Source organism: Juglans regia, chromosome 1 (genome assembly GCF_001411555.2).
Source record: "Juglans regia cultivar Chandler chromosome 1, Walnut 2.0, whole genome shotgun sequence".
NCBI classification, from domain to species: domain Eukaryota; kingdom Viridiplantae; phylum Streptophyta; class Magnoliopsida; order Fagales; family Juglandaceae; genus Juglans; species Juglans regia.
The window spans coordinates 44,108,021-44,124,986 of NC_049901.1; the positions used below are offsets into that span (position 1 = coordinate 44,108,021).

Sequence of the window (16,966 nt, forward strand, 5' to 3'; positions counted from 1 at the left end):
ACTATATCATATGATAACGCAAGGATCAGTAAGACAAAAAATGTCACGCAATTTAATCACAACACTTTATATGGTAAACTTTGACGAACTTTGGCATGCCATGTTGAACTTCTAACAACTCACTTCTTATGTGCTTACCTTCTGCACCTTCAATGTTGAGGAGGGTGGTGAGGAGTAAAGAAGATCCAATCCCAATGATGAAATAGAAGTTCGAAAAATAATTTAATGGAAATATATGTAGGGGCTTTATAAATGTTCATATTCAAGATCCAGACATTTTTGCAAAATCATTAAAAAAACCCCACACATGAAATGAAAAGGAAACGAAGTCTCCCTACCTCCCTGCCTTTCTCCATCTGATCACCAGCCTAATCTTAATGTATAATGGACATTGAGCATAGAGAAGACATGTGTTCTATCGAATCACTTGTATGATATTAGGAACGAGACAAGATTGTTTCAACTTTGAACATTAGACAGGAGAAGACAAGGCACACAGAACTTACGAACATATCAAATCTTACAAACCAAAATGTCCCGAGTATTCTACTCACTTTACATCCATATGTGTTAAAAAGAAACCCATATGTCAGGACTGATTTAACTTCTGACCAAGTGTTGATCTCGCTGAGGATATAAGGAAAGGAAAATCAAGAACCTTCCATTTGAATATCACTCCCATTTGGGTTCAGTGTACTATCATTATTCTTCTGAATCAGGCCCGCTCCAAAAGTAAATTCATGTGGAGGAATGTCTAAAGGAGGACGGGCGAAAATAGAGGTAGCACCAACATTGCTGAAAGTGGGAATGGGAACTGGATCATTAATCTTTGGGAAGCCGAAGTTAAACAAAGGCACGACTGCAGGTGCAAAGACTGGTGGGACAAGGTTGCCTGTACCAAATGATCCATATAGCTTCTGCTCATACTCCTGAAGTTGCTGGTAGACAGCTATGTTAAGAAACAAAGAAATGGAAGTTAGAGATGGGAGATAGCTCATTAATTCTCCGGCCATAGTTAATTCCAACTAAATGTATGCTTTAAGTACTTGCTAGACAAGCCCTTTACCGACAAAGAACTTTCAAGAGCACTTCATCACAGCACCAGAAAAGGACAGTTACCAACCCAAGTGCTGCCTTGCATGATGAAACCTTTGAGAAGGTTAAGCTTTAATATGCACTAAATTTGCATGCTGACCCAAACCCATCCAAGAAAGGAAAAGAACAAGAAGCTTGAGACAAGGTGGAGAAAAAAAATATGAGTTACAACCCATCCATGTTGCAATATCCCAAACCACCATATGTCCCAACCAGCTTTCATAGGTTGACCAGCATCAGCATTTGTTTACTTCAAACAACCTCTATAGTCATAATCTAGGGCTTAATGATGCGATAGTCCAATCTGATACTCCAACATATTATCTTCAGACTACCTAAATTTAGCTACGCAATTTACTGATTATTCTGACAAAGTGGTAACAGAAATATTCTTACCTTCAGATAGTTCAACAGATGGTCTCCGCTCTTTCACCCACTGGTAACTTTGGGCAAGTCTCCATCCTTTGGACTTCATCAAGTAACCTATTACAATAGCCGGTGACCTGTCAGGGAGAAAAGAACAACTGTTTCAGAGTAAAAATTTCAAAAAATCGAAGTAAGCTTGTATGGAGACTATGTAGTAGCATTCTTGATGCATTTGTGAGTGGGTGTGCAGCCAGTGTCACTATATGCGTCTTGTGGATGTTAGTCTTTGACCTTTGCATGTGCAGGGGGAACGGGTGAGAGGGACAGAGACAGGCCCAAATTGTTTTGCAGTAATAATCTACCTATTTTTTCCGGACATGCAGTGCACCAGAACACGAGCTTTATCCCTTTCACATTGCTCTGCAAAATCAAGCACGCATAAACTCAAAACTGCCAATTAAATGAGAATGTTTGCGGTACAATTGAAAGATCCAACAATTAACCTCAGTAAATTGGTACTGAAGCTTATTCTCTGTCACAAACTGCATAAGTTAATCATAATAGTCCTATCAAAAAAGTTAATCATAATAGTCAATGAATTGTTTATTATTGAGTACATTGCAGAACAGTAATCTCCTTTTGTCAATCTAAGGGATAACAGTATTGAAGGGCTTTCCTCCCTAATCACACTGACTCTCCATTAGCCACTCTTAGTCCCAGTGTTCCGCATCGAGTGAAGCCCCTATGTAAAAATAGCACCTATGGAGGAAATGGAGGAAATAATTCACCAGGATGAGATTATCAACTTGATAGTGAGAAGAGAACTCGGCAAAAAGTGTACCTAACCCCCAAAATACATATAGTTTCCTGAATAAAAAGCAAATAAAATAAAGAATGCAACTAATGTGGTGACCAGGATTACGATGGAGTTTAGGATCTTTCTCAATATTGCAAAAGAGATCAGCAATTGTTTTGCCCGGAAGTTAAACCTAAATTGTGAAGATGCATAGCAGAAAACAAATAAAGGGAACATTTACAATCCTAATCATATATAAAGGAAACAAGTAAAGACCCTAGAAGCAGATGCAAGTTGCCAATGTATTTATAAAGCATATTCTCTTGTATACAACATTAAAGGCACTTATTAGGCCAAACTGAGCAAAGCAAAGCCCTACTGCTATTTGTAGCATAAAGGAGAAGAAGAAGAAGCAAGGCCCCTTAAATTCAGCTACACCTTACCATTTATCCTTACTTATCAATAACTACGAGGAGGAGGAGGAAGAAAGAGAGTATTTTTATAAGAAAGAGAGAGAGGGGTGGCTGTGAGGGCATCCTCTTTATGGGAGATGGTGATTGAGAAGATAGAGAAGAGATTAGCGGGATGGAAGAGAATGTACTTATCGAAAGGTGGCAGGATTACCTTGATCAAGAGTACACTTTTTAACTTGCCAACTTATTTTTTGTCACTTTTTCCCTATACCTACAAGTGTGGCATACCGAATTAAGAAACTCCAACGTGACTTCTTGTGGGGTGGCCTGGGGGAGGAGTTCAAATTCCATCTAGTGAAGTGGGAAACAGTTGTCATCCTATCTCCCATGGTGGGTTGGGTATTAGAAATGTGAGGATTTTTAATCGGGCGTTACTCGGAAAATGGCTGTGAAGATATAATAAGGAACTAGAAGCCGTATGGAATATGGTGATTGAGCACAAATATGGAGGCATATGGGGGGGATGAGTACTAAAGATGTTAGAGGAGCCTATGGAGTGGGGTTGTGGAAACACATTAGAAGAGGATGAGAGGTTTTTACTCGACATACTCAACTCCAGTTGGGTGAGGGTTCCAGGATTAAATTCTGGAAAGATATTTGGTGTGGTGATACTTCCCTACAAGATTCATTCCCCTCACTATTCCAAATTGCTAGTGATAAAGATGCAATAGTGGCGGATGTCATGGGGTTATCGGGTGGGCAGTTCCATTGGGACATCAGTTTTAGTAGAGCAGCACAGGATTGGGAAATGAACAATTTTGTTGATTTTTAGAGCCTTTTGTACTCTGTTAAACCAAACAATCAACAAGATGAGTTGTGGTGGTCACCCGCCGGGAAAGGTGTATTCTCAGTTCGCTCTTCCTATAAGACTCTCACTCAAGAGTCCAACATTCAGTTTCCTTGGAGAAGATTTTGGAGACATAAGGTGCCCTCCAAAGCTACATTCTTCGTATGGACAATATCTTTGGGCAAGATACTCACAACTGATAACTTGAGGAAAAGGAGGGTGATCATTGCAGATTGGTGTTGCATGTGTCGGGGAGCGGGAGAGTCGGTGGACCATCTCCTATTACATTGTAAGATAGCAAGGGTTTTGTGGAATGAGGTGATCGGTAGAGTAGAGCTGGCTTGGGTTATGCCGAAGATTGTAGTGGCAGTGCTAGCCAGCTGGACAAATATAGGAGGCATGCAACAGATTAAGAAGATGATCCTTGTATGCATCATGTGGTATTTGTGGCAGGAGCACAATGCAAGGACGTTTGATGACAAGGAGAGATCGCTAGAGGAACTTATAGCTTCATTTTACAGTGCTTTATGTACCTGGGCCATTGCTGTTGATTTCAACGGCATGGACCTACATGACTTTCTTGTCTCTTTTGTGCTCTCTTAATTAGGGCATATAGGTGTTCCTGTATTTGTATCGGGCTTTGCCTAATTCTTTGATCAATAAAATTTGTTTACTTATTAAGAAAAAAAAAAATACTCCACTGAGCTGCACAATAAGCACAAGTATCTAAAAAGCAGCAAGTGAAAAACAAATATAAATTCCCTATGAACTAGAAAGCATAACACACCTAAAAATTGATTTGCATCATCAAAAGGCAAAGTTTTCTCATCTTGGAGGCAGTGATAGGTGAATGAATTCTTGTAGAGGTTTTGACAAGCAGGTACCGTCTGCATATATACATAAAAGAAAGTAAAGTAGAATATAAGAATCTCATCCTTGCATCGTACAAGATCACTTTTTTTATGGGAAAAAATTAATACAGGAGATGAACTTCTGTTTTGAAGTCATTTTGTCTATCTCCAACCAATAATTTCTTTTCTTTTCTTTCTTTTTTTTCTGAAACTCAAACTTCCCTACAAATGTACTATGATATGCGTAGTTATATTGCTTTTTTCTAATACGAAATAACTATTGATTTTGAAAATCACCATTTTCATTTAGTTCTATATGAGCCAAATTTACATTTAACTCATAAATCCAATGTATTTGGGATAAACTCATTTAGCTTCATTAGCCTTCACATTGTACCTGTAGCTCCTAAACTGTTTCTCCCGTCTTGACCTCAACTCATGCTGTTATTTACTTCTTTATAGGTCATTCATTAAATATAATCCCATATTTATCCACATAATGGCCATATTATTTCTTAGTCCCCAAACTTTTGATATAACAAAGCATGGATACTTTATAGCTCTCTCATAAACTTTCATTTATCCTCATTAAATTTATGTGATCATGCAACACTCTCCAGCAGCACCAGCATAACCATTGGACCTATCCCCCTAAACGATCATTCAGGGCACTGAAAAGTGTCAAATACCACTCCCCCACTCGATCTCAAGGCTATCCACTCCATCAAAGATAATTATCAAAAAAAAAAAAATCCATTCCATCAAAGATAATTGTTGCATTAGTTATGAAATTAATATATCTTTCTTGAAGCCCCACGTTACTCAAATCATAAAACACGATAAACAAATTAGAGAGAACGTATTCAGAAGCCCTCCACCATCAAACAAATCTTCCCATTATTTTACAAAGCAGCTTCCTATGTAACCGTGAAGAGAACCACAGCCAAATTCAATCCCAAATCACAAATTCAATCAAAGTGATCAATTTCATAGAACATTTAAATAGACTAACATTAACACAGCACGCAGAACAGCCAAAATATTATAATCTTGATCGTACAAGTCCGAACCAAACATTAGAATGCTAGGAAAACAAAGAACTTACATTGAGAACACGAGAGATTCCCTGAGACTTAAGAAGCTCCGAACGCGATGCGTTATCATAGCTACCAAGATATAAGAACTCGGGCAAGATCTCCGATGGAAAGGCGCTAACTTGAATCGATGTTTTCTCTGATGGAGCCGGAATCCGGTGGCCACAAACCCCGCAGACCTCTCCTTCTTCATATTTATGATAGTGGCCACAAACCCCACAAGGGTTTTCTCTCTCCCTCTTCCTCATAGCCCCAAGATTTGGTCGAGGGATTCTAAAGCACAAAACAAGAAAGACCAAGGTGAAGAAAACGCTTCTAATTCAGAAAACAACGACTGTCAAGATAAATAACAAAGGCCAAAACCAAAAAGGAATCGGAAAAGGAGCGTGAAAAATTGAAGAGTATTTCACGTATCGATGCTTGCCTCAGTTCGCAAATAGAGAGAAGCTCTGATAGAGGGGTGGTACTGAGAAGTTTCAAGCCTGTGCTTGTTCTCGTTTTTTGATCAGATTCTGCGCATGGATTTGTCCTCTCTTTTTCCCCCCTTTTAGGGATGTCACAGACTCACAAGGTTGTCCTGGTTGAGGTGGAGCTTGCCGCTTGCGACCTTAGAGATCGAACACGTATTTATTTATTTATCTCTTTTCCGGTTGAAAGAGGGAATTTATTAGAAGCAACGGGGAGCAACAGCAGTATTCATGGGACATCTTTTTTCAATATAGCAGTAGTATTCATGGGATAGATCAGAGCTCAACACCGCTATAACGGCTATCAGAAACTAAAAGAAGGCTTTTTTTTTTTTTGGATTCTTTGATGGTCATTGTGCTAATGAGTAATGAACAGCGCAGGTTTCCTTGTTTCACATAGGACTTGCCAGAACTACTTAGGCCTGCAACCCATGATATACCAATCATTTGAGTGCCACATCCCATAATCTTAGTGCGGTCATATACCAACTAGAGTAGTGATAGGCTTACAAGTGACAGTTCTGATAATTGAATATTTTCTTATATTAGAAAATTTGAAACTAAATTAATGGTTTCAATGGTTATTATTATTTATGTTAGCATATAGGCAAATTTGGGAGTTTCAAAGGGGGCATGATAAAATCAAATGGTATAAAAAATAGGATTGGGCTCTTCGAGTTGTCACAATTATAGTGAGTTATGCACAAAGTAGTAGTTTTCTACACGAAAATTTATAAAAGGTTAACTGTTGGATACCACGCACGGCATTCGATCCTTGGACGATTTGTTTTTTTTTTTAATTTTAGAGAGATGTTGCATGGAATCAGGAAATACCACCTAATAGGATTTATAGCTAAAGTTAGTAATATCTTAAACCATTTGTATTTTTTAATAAGTAAACGATTATATTAATAAGAATAGACATAGTCTAAGTATACAAGATGATATACAATAAGTAACCATTGTGGTGGACATAACCCAAATAAATAAGAAAGTCATGAACAGAGTCCATTAAAATTTATAACTATGGCCCATATAAATAAAGTTCTAATAAAAAGAGATCTAAGTTCCCCTAATGAGTGCTCCTTGTCTTCGAACGTTTGGTCATTTGCCTCTTGCCATAAGCACCATAGAATACAGATATGAACCATCTTCCACATGGTTGTGATTTGTGAAATACTTCCTAGATTTGTCCAATTGACCTAAAGCGCAACCATTGTGGTGGACATAACCCAAGCTAGCTCTAATCTGTAGAATAATTCATCCCATAACACTCTAGCAATCTTACAGTGCAGTAAAAGATGATCCATAGTCTCACCAATTTTCTTACACATGCAGCACCAATTTACTATGATCACCCTGCGTTTCCGTAAGTTATTCGTCATCAAAATCTTACCTAGAAAAGTTGTCTAAGCAAAAAATACCGCTTTGGGAGACGCCATATTTTGCCAAATCCTTTCCATGGAAACTAATTGTTCTGCGACTGTGTGAGAGCCTTATAGAAAATGCAAATTGAGAATGTACCTTTACCTGCGAGTATCCACCACAACGTGTTAGCTCCTTGAGTGCTCGATCTCATGGAATACAAGATCCGTGAAGTTGATGTTCCATTGGACTTGATCCCTAGATATCATCATAAAGTCAGCCACTAAAACTTCTTTCTCACATGCAACCTGGAAAGTTGAAGGGAATGGGTCATTTAGGGCATTATTTCCACACCATAGGTCACTCTAGAATCTTATCCTAGATCCATCTCCCAACACGAGTCTAGTATGACGAGTAAAAACCCCACACCCTCGTCTAATATGCTTCTAGACACCCATTCCATAAGCCTCACTTACCTCTCTAGTGCACCAACCCCCCTCCCACCCCCACAAACCTCCAAATTTGCAATCAATCATTGACTTCCATAAGCATTTCGGTCCCATATTATATTGCCACAACCATTTCCCAAGTAAAATCTGATTGAAAATCTTCAGATTTCTAATTCTTAATCCACCAGAAGAGATTTGAGCATAACTTTTTCCAACTTACTAGATGAAATTTGAATTCATCCCTCATGCCACTCCAAAAGAAATCATGATGAAGTTTCTCAATTTTGGTCGTCACACTTGCTGGAATTGGGAATAGAGATAAGAAGTACATTGATAAATTAGACAATGTGCTATTGATTAAGATGACTCTGCCACCTTTCAACAAGTGCAATCTTTTCCAACTTGTCAATTTACGTTTTATCTTCTCAATCACTGTATCCCAGATTGATTTAACCCTTGAGGCATCCCCCAACGGAATACCAAGGTAATTCATGGGAAGATAGGAAACCTTACATCCAATAGTGTTGGCTAATTGCTGGATTTTGCAAACATTACTAACTCACACCAACTCTGATTTGTCAAAGTTCACTTTCAAACCTGATGCCACTTCAAAATAAAGTTGAAGTGCCCTTAGTGCCTGAATCTAGTTTTGTTCTGCCTCACAAAATATCAGTGTTTCATCTGCAAACAACAAGTGAGAAATGTTAAGAGTACCCCTATTGGGGTCACCAACTGAGAATCCAACCACAAAGCCGAGATCATTCTGCGAAGCGCCTCCATAATAACAACAAAAAGGAGTGGGGACAACAGATCCCCTTCTCTTAGGCCATGAGAGCTGTTAAAAAAGCCAATTGGATTGCCATTCACCAAAACTAAAAAATTCGCAATTGATATGCACCATCTGATCCACGAGTACTATTCTCTCTCCAAATCCACAACTCCCAAGCAAGTAAAGTAGGAAGTCTCAATTAGCATGATCATATACCTTCTCCATATCCAACTTACATAGGATCCCCGTATTGCCATATTTTAGTCTATTATCTAGACATTCATTGGTGATGAGAACTGAGTCTAGAATTTACCTACCCCTTACAAATGCATTTTGGGGTTTTGTAATGATCTTCTCTAATACCTCCCCTAGTCGATTTGCAAGCACTTTGAAAATGATCTTATACATTTCATTCACAAGACTAATGGGCCAAGAATCTTTTACCTCTGATTTTCCAATTTTCTTAGGAATCAGTGCAATAAAAGTGGCATTGAGGCTTTTCTCAAATTTTCCAATCGAGAATAATTCCTGGAATACCTTCATTAGATACTCCTTCATCACATGCCAACATGATTGGAAGAATCCCGTATAAAATTCGTCTGAACCAAGTGTTTTGTCTTTGACCATTCTCCTTACCACACCGTGAATCTCTGTCCCCTCGAAGGACTTCTCCAACCAAGAGACATTCTGTGGCTTAATACACTCAAAACCTAGTCCATCAAGCTTTGATCGCCACCCCTCTTGCTCAATAACCAAGTGTTCAAAAAAATCAGTAACATGTTCTCGAATTACAGGGGTGTCCATACAAGCCACACCATCTATATTCAGCATCTCAATAGTGTTGGTTCTCCTATGAGAGCTCTATGAAATAACTTTGTATTTCGATCTCCTTATTTCAACCACAATACTCTTGAATCTTGGTGCCAAAAGATTTCCTCCAATAAGATAACCCTCTCTAATTCTGAGACTAACCTTGACTTCCGAGTTAACTCTTCTGAGAAAAGAACCTGGCCCTCCTGTATCCTCTCTAACTCTTGTAACTCCTCCAATGTGGACTTCTTACGATCACCTAGTCCACTTAGATTAGATGCTAAGGGACAAAGGGGGGACAAGAAGGGTCATGGGGTGTTAGGGGGGTCAAGGGGGACAGGGCGCCATAGGGGTCATGGGGTGTCAGAAGGGATAGGGCACCAGGAGGTAACGTGGGTGCAAGGGCTGGCAGAAGGAGCGCAGTCAGACACGCAAAATGTGATTGGTCGGCACACGCAGGAAAAAGGATTCAAATAAATAGAATGAGAGGTTCTTCTTCTGAAAGGTCTTCTTCTTCTTGGTCTTCAGGTCTCCTTCTTCCTGGTCGACTTCTCCTTCGAAACCAGATACGCAGGGAGCTCCAGTGAAGGCATCTTCTCCAGTAAATTTATATTTAGCATCACCGTTATACAGTGAGACATGAGAGACCATGAGAGACTATAAACAAGAATATTATAGTGGATTTCTCCTCCCCAAGCCCCCATGGACGTAGGTCTAGTGCCGAACCACATAAATCATAGTGTCATCTCTCTTTAGTTTCTCTACTGTTATTTTCCATTCACCGTCATGGATGTACACAGTACAGTCGTACAGTCATACAGCCGCACCGGAACATTGACGGGGGCTCCAAACAACGTTGAATGAGTGCCAAGTTGCCCCTTCCGACCTGTTGAGCGATTTTTACCGCATCAACAGTGACGCCCCCTGTGAGATCTTATTTCCTCTCGGGGAGAAGGATAATTTTTCGGTACACTGAATAAATCACCGTAGGGACAGATAAGACCCTCCCAGATGAGTATTCTCAATTTCTATTATCATTTACATTTATGAAGAATGAGCGGATCGTGGGCGAATGACTCAATCAACTCCTCGCCCCTGCACTCGAATCGCTCTACAACAAAAAAAAAAAAAAACACACTGTTTGGACACTTGCACTTCCAAGTTGTTAGTGGGCAAATATTGTGCATCTAAAAGTGCACAGTAGCCACGAGGCTAAGTGCACAGTGCCACCCACGTAGAGGCCATGCATGGCACTATGAACAGTGTCATTCAAGGCAACCGGACGGGTGCACGTCCCGTGCACTAGTGGGCAGCCTCATACCCACGTCGTGGCACCACCAGCGGGCACTTCGGGCCACCGGAATTGCCGCGGCCGTGGCGATCATGGTAGTTACTGGCCGTGCACAGTGGGGCAACGTCCAATGCCCTCAATAGGCTCACAGATGGCCATCGTGAGCCCGTCTGACTCTCCAGTGGCCACCACTTGGGCCGCCGAGAGTTTCTGTCAGGAGTGACGTGATCCCCCTCCAGGGGGCCACGCCCAGTTGTTGGTCTACTCTCCATGGCGCACGCCAACATACGCACAGAGAGGCCACGGACTCACCCTCACTGTGGCCCGGCCAAGGGCTACGCCGGCAGTGTCCATGTGAATCGTCGACATCGTCTGTCCCCTTAGAGACGACCCATGGCCGACACCTCCACGGTCCTCCTCCCCTTCGGTTCAGCAAACACCCCACCTCCTCCACCTTTTCGGCTCGACAACCACCTCCTCTGCTCATGGTTATCCACGGCAGCACCTCGGTTCGGACATACCACGCACGGGGTCCTCCTCTGCTCATGGTTCTCCACGGCAGCACTTAGGCTCGGGCACACCCCGTGTGGGGTCCTCCTCTGCTCATGGTTCTCCATGGCAACACTTAGGCTTGGGCACACCCCGTGTGGGGTCCTCCTCTGCTCATGGTTCTCAACGGCAGAACTTCGGCTCAGGCACACCCCGTAAGGGGTCTTCCTCTGCTCATGGTTCTCAACGTAGCACATCGGCTCGGGCACACCCCACATGGGGTCCTCCTCGACTCGGGAAGTAGCACCTGCATGGCAACCCCCAACTCGGGAACCACCCTCACTCGACTCGGGATTCACCGGCTCGATGGTCATCTGCTCGGTTGTCGCTAGCTCGAGAACCACCGGCCCTTCACATTGCTTCCCTTAGCTCGGGAACCTGCTGCTTGGGAGACAACAGTTCGGCACCTCCCCAGCCCACCAACCCGGAATCTCCACAGCCTAACTCCTCGGGACTCCTCTGCCCTGGATTTACTCGGCTTTGGACCGATCCGCACGTTGCTTGGAAGTCATAGCCAGAACTCGCTCCACTCGAGAGTCTCCATCATAACCCCTCTTGCTCGGGAGTCATCTAGACGGGTCCTAGTTGCACGGGAAGCTCATGCATGGTAGCCCACCAACTCGGGACAGAGCCACCTCCTCTGCTCGGCATCCTCCACTCGGGAAAGTCCCCTCTGCCTAGGGGTGTAACCGGTCCAGTCCGGTCCGGTTTTGGATAAAATCTAGGACCGAACCGGTATGTACCGGTTTTATATTTTTCAAAACCGATTACGCACCGGTTACCCTCCTAAACTGGTACTTCCGGTTTTACCGGTTTCCGGTCCGGTCCGGTCCGGTTTTCCAGTTTTTTAAAAATATAAATTTCACAATTTGTCATTAAAAATTTGTTTATAAAAAAAAAAAATTTGATTTAAAAAAAACTGTTTTATACTTTTATTAATATATTAGACTATATAATAATATTAATATTAGACTATTGGTATAGTTATAAGTTATATATTAGTATTAGTTATAAACTTTTAGTGATTTAGTATTAACATTTTATGTAATAATTTATAAATTATAATAAGAAATTATTTCATATATGAATATATATGTTATATATAAAATTTCACATAAAAATTTATAATTATACATTATATATAAAACTTATATATATTAATATTTAATATATATATATATAATATTTTGTATAAAACTTATATATAAAAATATTATTTTTTATTTTTTTTAATCAATCGGTCCGGTCCGGTCCGGTCCAAAAAATTCCGGAACCGGAACCGGCCGGTTTTTACGTTTTAAAAACCGGTTCCGGACCGAACCGTTTCAAAACCTGTAAAACCGGTCCGGTTCGGTCCGGTTTTCCGGTTTGAGTTTACACCCCTACCTCTGCCTCTAGTTGGGAAACACGGAACATGAAACACTACTCAGGGAGGTCCTTGCACAGCCCAAGAATCATGGCACGAGACTCGTCTAGACTCTAAACACCTCTACTCGGGGTTCATCAGACCAGGATCTCCTCAGCTCGGGACTGGTCATCATCGGCTAGGGAAATCTCCTCTCGGACAGGCCCACACTTTGTTCGGAAGTGACCTCCTCAACCCACCAGCTCGACACCCCCTCAGCCTGGGGTTTGTTCCACTCGAAAATATGATCGGGAACTCAGCTTGGGGCCTGGGAGCACCACACGACATCTCCTCAGCACGGACCCTACCCCTTAGTTCGGCAGCCCACCTGCACAAAATCAACTTCACCCCGCAATCACCATCATAGCCACCAGCTCGAAAGACCACTTGTAGGAGAGTAACTTAGTTCGGGAATCACCTGTCCAACAGTCACCAGCTCGAAACAATACCAGCTCGGTACCTCACTCGCTCGGATGACACCTCGAGCTCTCAGATGACTCGCGCCGAGTGCCATGCTCGAGCCATAACCACTGCCAATGGGTTACCTTCGGGAACGAGCCTACAGAGTTAACGGGCCTCTTAGCTCCACAGCCGCCATGTGGGGGCTACCTACGGGAACGAGCCGACGGGTTCAGCAACCGCCTAAAGTAGACCCAGTGGGTCGACAGGCCCTCTGATCTCTTCACGTGGGTTATTTCACACAAACTCTAACACTAAAATAAAGGCATCAAACGAACATACACTTTACAAATAACAACAAACACCCGAGTTTCAAGCTCGCACAATACGCGGTCAAGTCCATCTCCCGCCTTATCTGAGTTCCGCGCTCGCACCATACGCAGTCGAGTCCATCTCCTACCTTACCTGAGCTCCGCGCTCACACCATATACGATCGAGCCAGTTTCTTGCCTCATCCGAGCTTCGCGCTCGAACCATACACGGTTGAGTCCATCTCTCGCCTTAGCCGAGCATCGCGCTCGCACTCTACACAGTCAAACCTTGAGTTCGAAAATATTTATTGTTTGTGCCAGAGGAAAAAATGAACAAGAATGGGCCTCTGGAGTTTACTTCCCTACATATTCGGGCTGATTAGGTCATCAACATTTTTACCTCTAAAGATTCTCAAGGTTCTTACCTGCCCTTAGAATCGCAGGGTACTGTGAGGGGGAAAATCAACAGAAGTCCATACGGGCCCAGCCACCAGGCCTAGTCCACTTGGATTAAAGGCTAAGGAACAAGGGGGGACAAGAAGGGTCATGGGGTGTCAGGGGGGACAGGACGCCAGGAGATAACGTGGGTGCAGGGGCTGGCAGATGGGGCACAATCAGACATGCAAAATGGGCTTGGCAGGCGCACGCGGGAAAAAGGATTCAGATAAATAGAGGGGGAGGTTCTTCTTCTAAAAGGCCTTCTTCTTCTTGGTCTTCAGTTCTCCTTCTTCCTAGTTGACTTCTCCTTCAAAACCAAATACGCAGGGAGCTCCAATGAAGGCCTCTTCTCCAATAAATTTATATTCAGCATCACCATTGTACAGTGAGATATGAAAGACCATGAGAGATTGTAAACAAGAATATTATAGTGGATTTCTCCTCTCCAAGCCCCCGTGGACGTAGGCCTGGTGTCAAACCACGTAAATCCTAGTGTCATCTCTCTTTACTTTCTCTGCTCTTATTTTCCATTCACCGCCATAGACGTACGCACTGCCGCTGTACAGCGGCACCAGAACACAGCTAGGGGCTCCAAACAACACCGAACGAAGCCCAAGTCGCCCCAGTGGGCCATGAATGACTCTTTCTCCCCTTCCGGCCTGTTGAGCAATTTTTACCGTATCAACAATGCCGCCCCCTCCCCCCCACCAACCATTCTGGGATTGGCAAGTGAACCACTGTCTACATTAAGTTTTACGAACCCCCATGTTGGTGGAGACCAAGCAATCAACTTGGCGCCCTTATTGAAGTCAACACAACATTTAAATCACCACCTATGTATCATTGTATGTCCCACCAGCTATGTACTCCAACTATTTCTTCCTGTAAAAGTCTTCTATTATTGTCCACATCTGGCTTGTAAATACCAACAAGAAGCTATCTTCCACACTCTCAAAGGAACATGCCACTATGTACTCTCTTATGAATTTCTTCATTTTCTCTACCACACTTCTATCCCACATCACTAGAACACTTCCTAAAGCCCCATCAGATGCAAGATAAGCCCTATTCACATATCAACAGCTCCATATACTTTGAACAATTATTCTTGGAATAGATTTCAACTTGATTTCTTGTAAGCATACTATGTCTGCCTTCCACTTACGAAGCAAATTTTTTATTCGATGATGCTTATTGGCCTCATTGAGCCCTCAGACATTCCAAGAAACAATTATGGGCTTCATAAAAAATGTGATAGCCTCTTATCTTTGGATCTTTCTCAACTTGAGCTGCCCTCATATTTAAGAGACCATGTTAGTCTCTTTAGCTCAGTCTGTTTTTTGGAACTAGATTTCTTGAGCTAAGCATGACCCATATCAATGGCAGTAAGCAAAGCCATAAAGTTTTCCTCAAAACCCTCACACTCCATCCCCACACAATGTTGAATTTCCTTCACATTATGTAGAACCCAATCAGAAACACTAGATTGACCTGGTAACATACAGTTTAAGGGTATGGGCTCCCCATCTCTAGTAGCCCATTGTGAAACCATCAGCATCCCCATCTCCTCCTCTACAAAGAGATTCCTATGCCTATAAAGAGAAGCCCTTCATCGGAATAAGCATCTATGAAGACCCTTCAACAGCTCCCTCATCACTTCCAACCACTTTATACAGATCTAGACCCACATCCATCTGCTGTAGAGCCTTCGTAGAAAGAGATAGCACCAAAGAATCAATGGCAACCACTTCCCTGCTTCTCGTCGGCATTTTCTAGCTGAGATGAGCTGGAGATCTGACGCTCGATGGTAGGGAAAAGTCCAAAGCCCTTTCAGAGATTGTTGTCGTCGACTCCCCCACCGTTGTCATCACCCTTTGGGCCACCGTTGAGGGTTCCTCGATCGTTCGAGAAAGGGTCAGCACCTTTCCTAGCAAGGATGCCAGACTCCCGTCGGTAAAGGGCTCTAGTTCACCACCCTCTTTGATTCTCCACACGACCTGAGTCTCGAGCCTTGCCTTTCCTCCATTTTGCCCCATGGGCTAAGGCCCAAAGGAGCAGCCCACTTGCTCTACTGTTATAACTCTACTGGGTCTAGCAACCTCTGAGCCTAGGCCCACTTGTCCCCTTTTGGCTGCCCATCTATAACTCTGTTGAGTCCACTTTCCTCTAAGCCCAAGCCTGTACCAAGCCTATTAATCTCCAAGCCCAAGCTCATGTCCTTTTTTCCTCTTCACACCATATAAAAAAGGCCATTTTTTCTTGAAGTTCCTTCAGTTGTGCCTTCAAGTCCAGCAGCGTACTGCATATGCCCCCCTCTGCCAAGGCGACAGAAGGCCTGCCATTGCCACCCTTCCACTGAGCACTAACTGTACCGACAGTTAGAGGAGCTCTACTGGTCCCATGCATGTTAACTTGTCTTGCAGAGGCACCTCTCTGAGCTTCCATGGCACCTTTGTCTCCAATCCATTCTCATGGGGTTACACCAGCTTTATTGTCAGCTCCAACCTCCCTATACGAGCGTTTTTGCAGCTGAAGCACTGCCACCAACGGCTTCATAGGTGCCCCTCCTCTATAATGACTTATGCCTCTCCCTTTATTTGCAAACTCCCACAACGCCTCTGCCATCCTCCTCCATCCCTTACCCTTCATCTCTTCAAGTATGAAGATAAAACTAAGCCTGCTACCACCGCTGTATTCCACTAGCGCCATGTAGAAACCGCGAGCATTTTAGCACCATTGAGCTATGAAACTGCGATTTCCTTCCCTTATCATGGTGTAGAAGTCCTTTTTTTCTCCCTTCAGACAGTCCTCCATTGCTTTAGCAAACCACTACACAATGGACAACCCTAGTCTCAACTCGTTCATCACCTTCGAGCTTCTCTCAGTAATAAACATGATGTCTACTCCATCCTTCAATAATAATAAAACTTTCAATTCTATCACTATATGTTTCAAGAAACCCATCGTAACCACACCTAACATCTATAAACTCAATTGTAATCTCGCCATTACAGACCACCAAACATTGAGAAAAATTATGACTTTTCATCTTCAGTGTTTTCCTGTAAACCATTTCTATTCACATTTATCTTAAACTATTTGTATCAATGATTGGTTATGGTCTATTAGAACATGTAAGAAGGAAATTCTCATTCTCATTGAGTATAAAGTCAAGGGTTCCTCTCTTTTCTATTGTTTGTATAATGTCAAAGTCCAATTAATTAGTAGGATGAATCAACGTTAAAGAATGC

The 16,966-nt window shown here is 42.5% G+C and overlaps 1 protein-coding gene across 1 annotated transcript; it reads right to left on the minus strand.

The window, feature by feature from the left end:
• Positions 1-357: 357 nt before the first annotated feature.
• On the minus strand, positions 358-6,333 carry LOC109012657 (protein-tyrosine-phosphatase IBR5-like). Its single transcript, XM_018994408.2, has 6 exons — positions 5,887-6,333; positions 5,474-5,735; positions 4,305-4,404; positions 1,824-1,881; positions 1,492-1,598; positions 358-949 (listed from the first exon to the last, which is right to left on the minus strand). The coding sequence occupies exons 2-6, from the start codon at positions 5,708-5,710 to the stop codon at positions 651-653; spliced, it is 801 nt and encodes a 266-aa protein (XP_018849953.1). The 5' UTR covers positions 5,711-5,735; positions 5,887-6,333; the 3' UTR covers positions 358-650.
• Positions 6,334-16,966: the final 10,633 nt, after the last annotated feature.

What these genes read in the sequence shown, in the direction of transcription:
- LOC109012657 (XM_018994408.2), bottom strand. Translation starts at nt 5,710, where the DNA reads ATGAGGAAGAGGGAGAGAGAAAACCCTTGTGGGGTTTGTGGCCACTAT. An exon ending in GAATCTCTCGTGTTCTCAAT is followed by an intron (nt 4,405 to 5,473) that starts GTAAGTTCTTTG and finishes GTATATATGCAG; the next exon opens with ACGGTACCTGCTTGTCAAAA. An exon ending in TGATGCAAATCAATTTTTAG is followed by an intron (nt 1,882 to 4,304) that starts GTGTGTTATGCT and finishes TTGATTTTGCAG; the next exon opens with AGCAATGTGAAAGGGATAAA.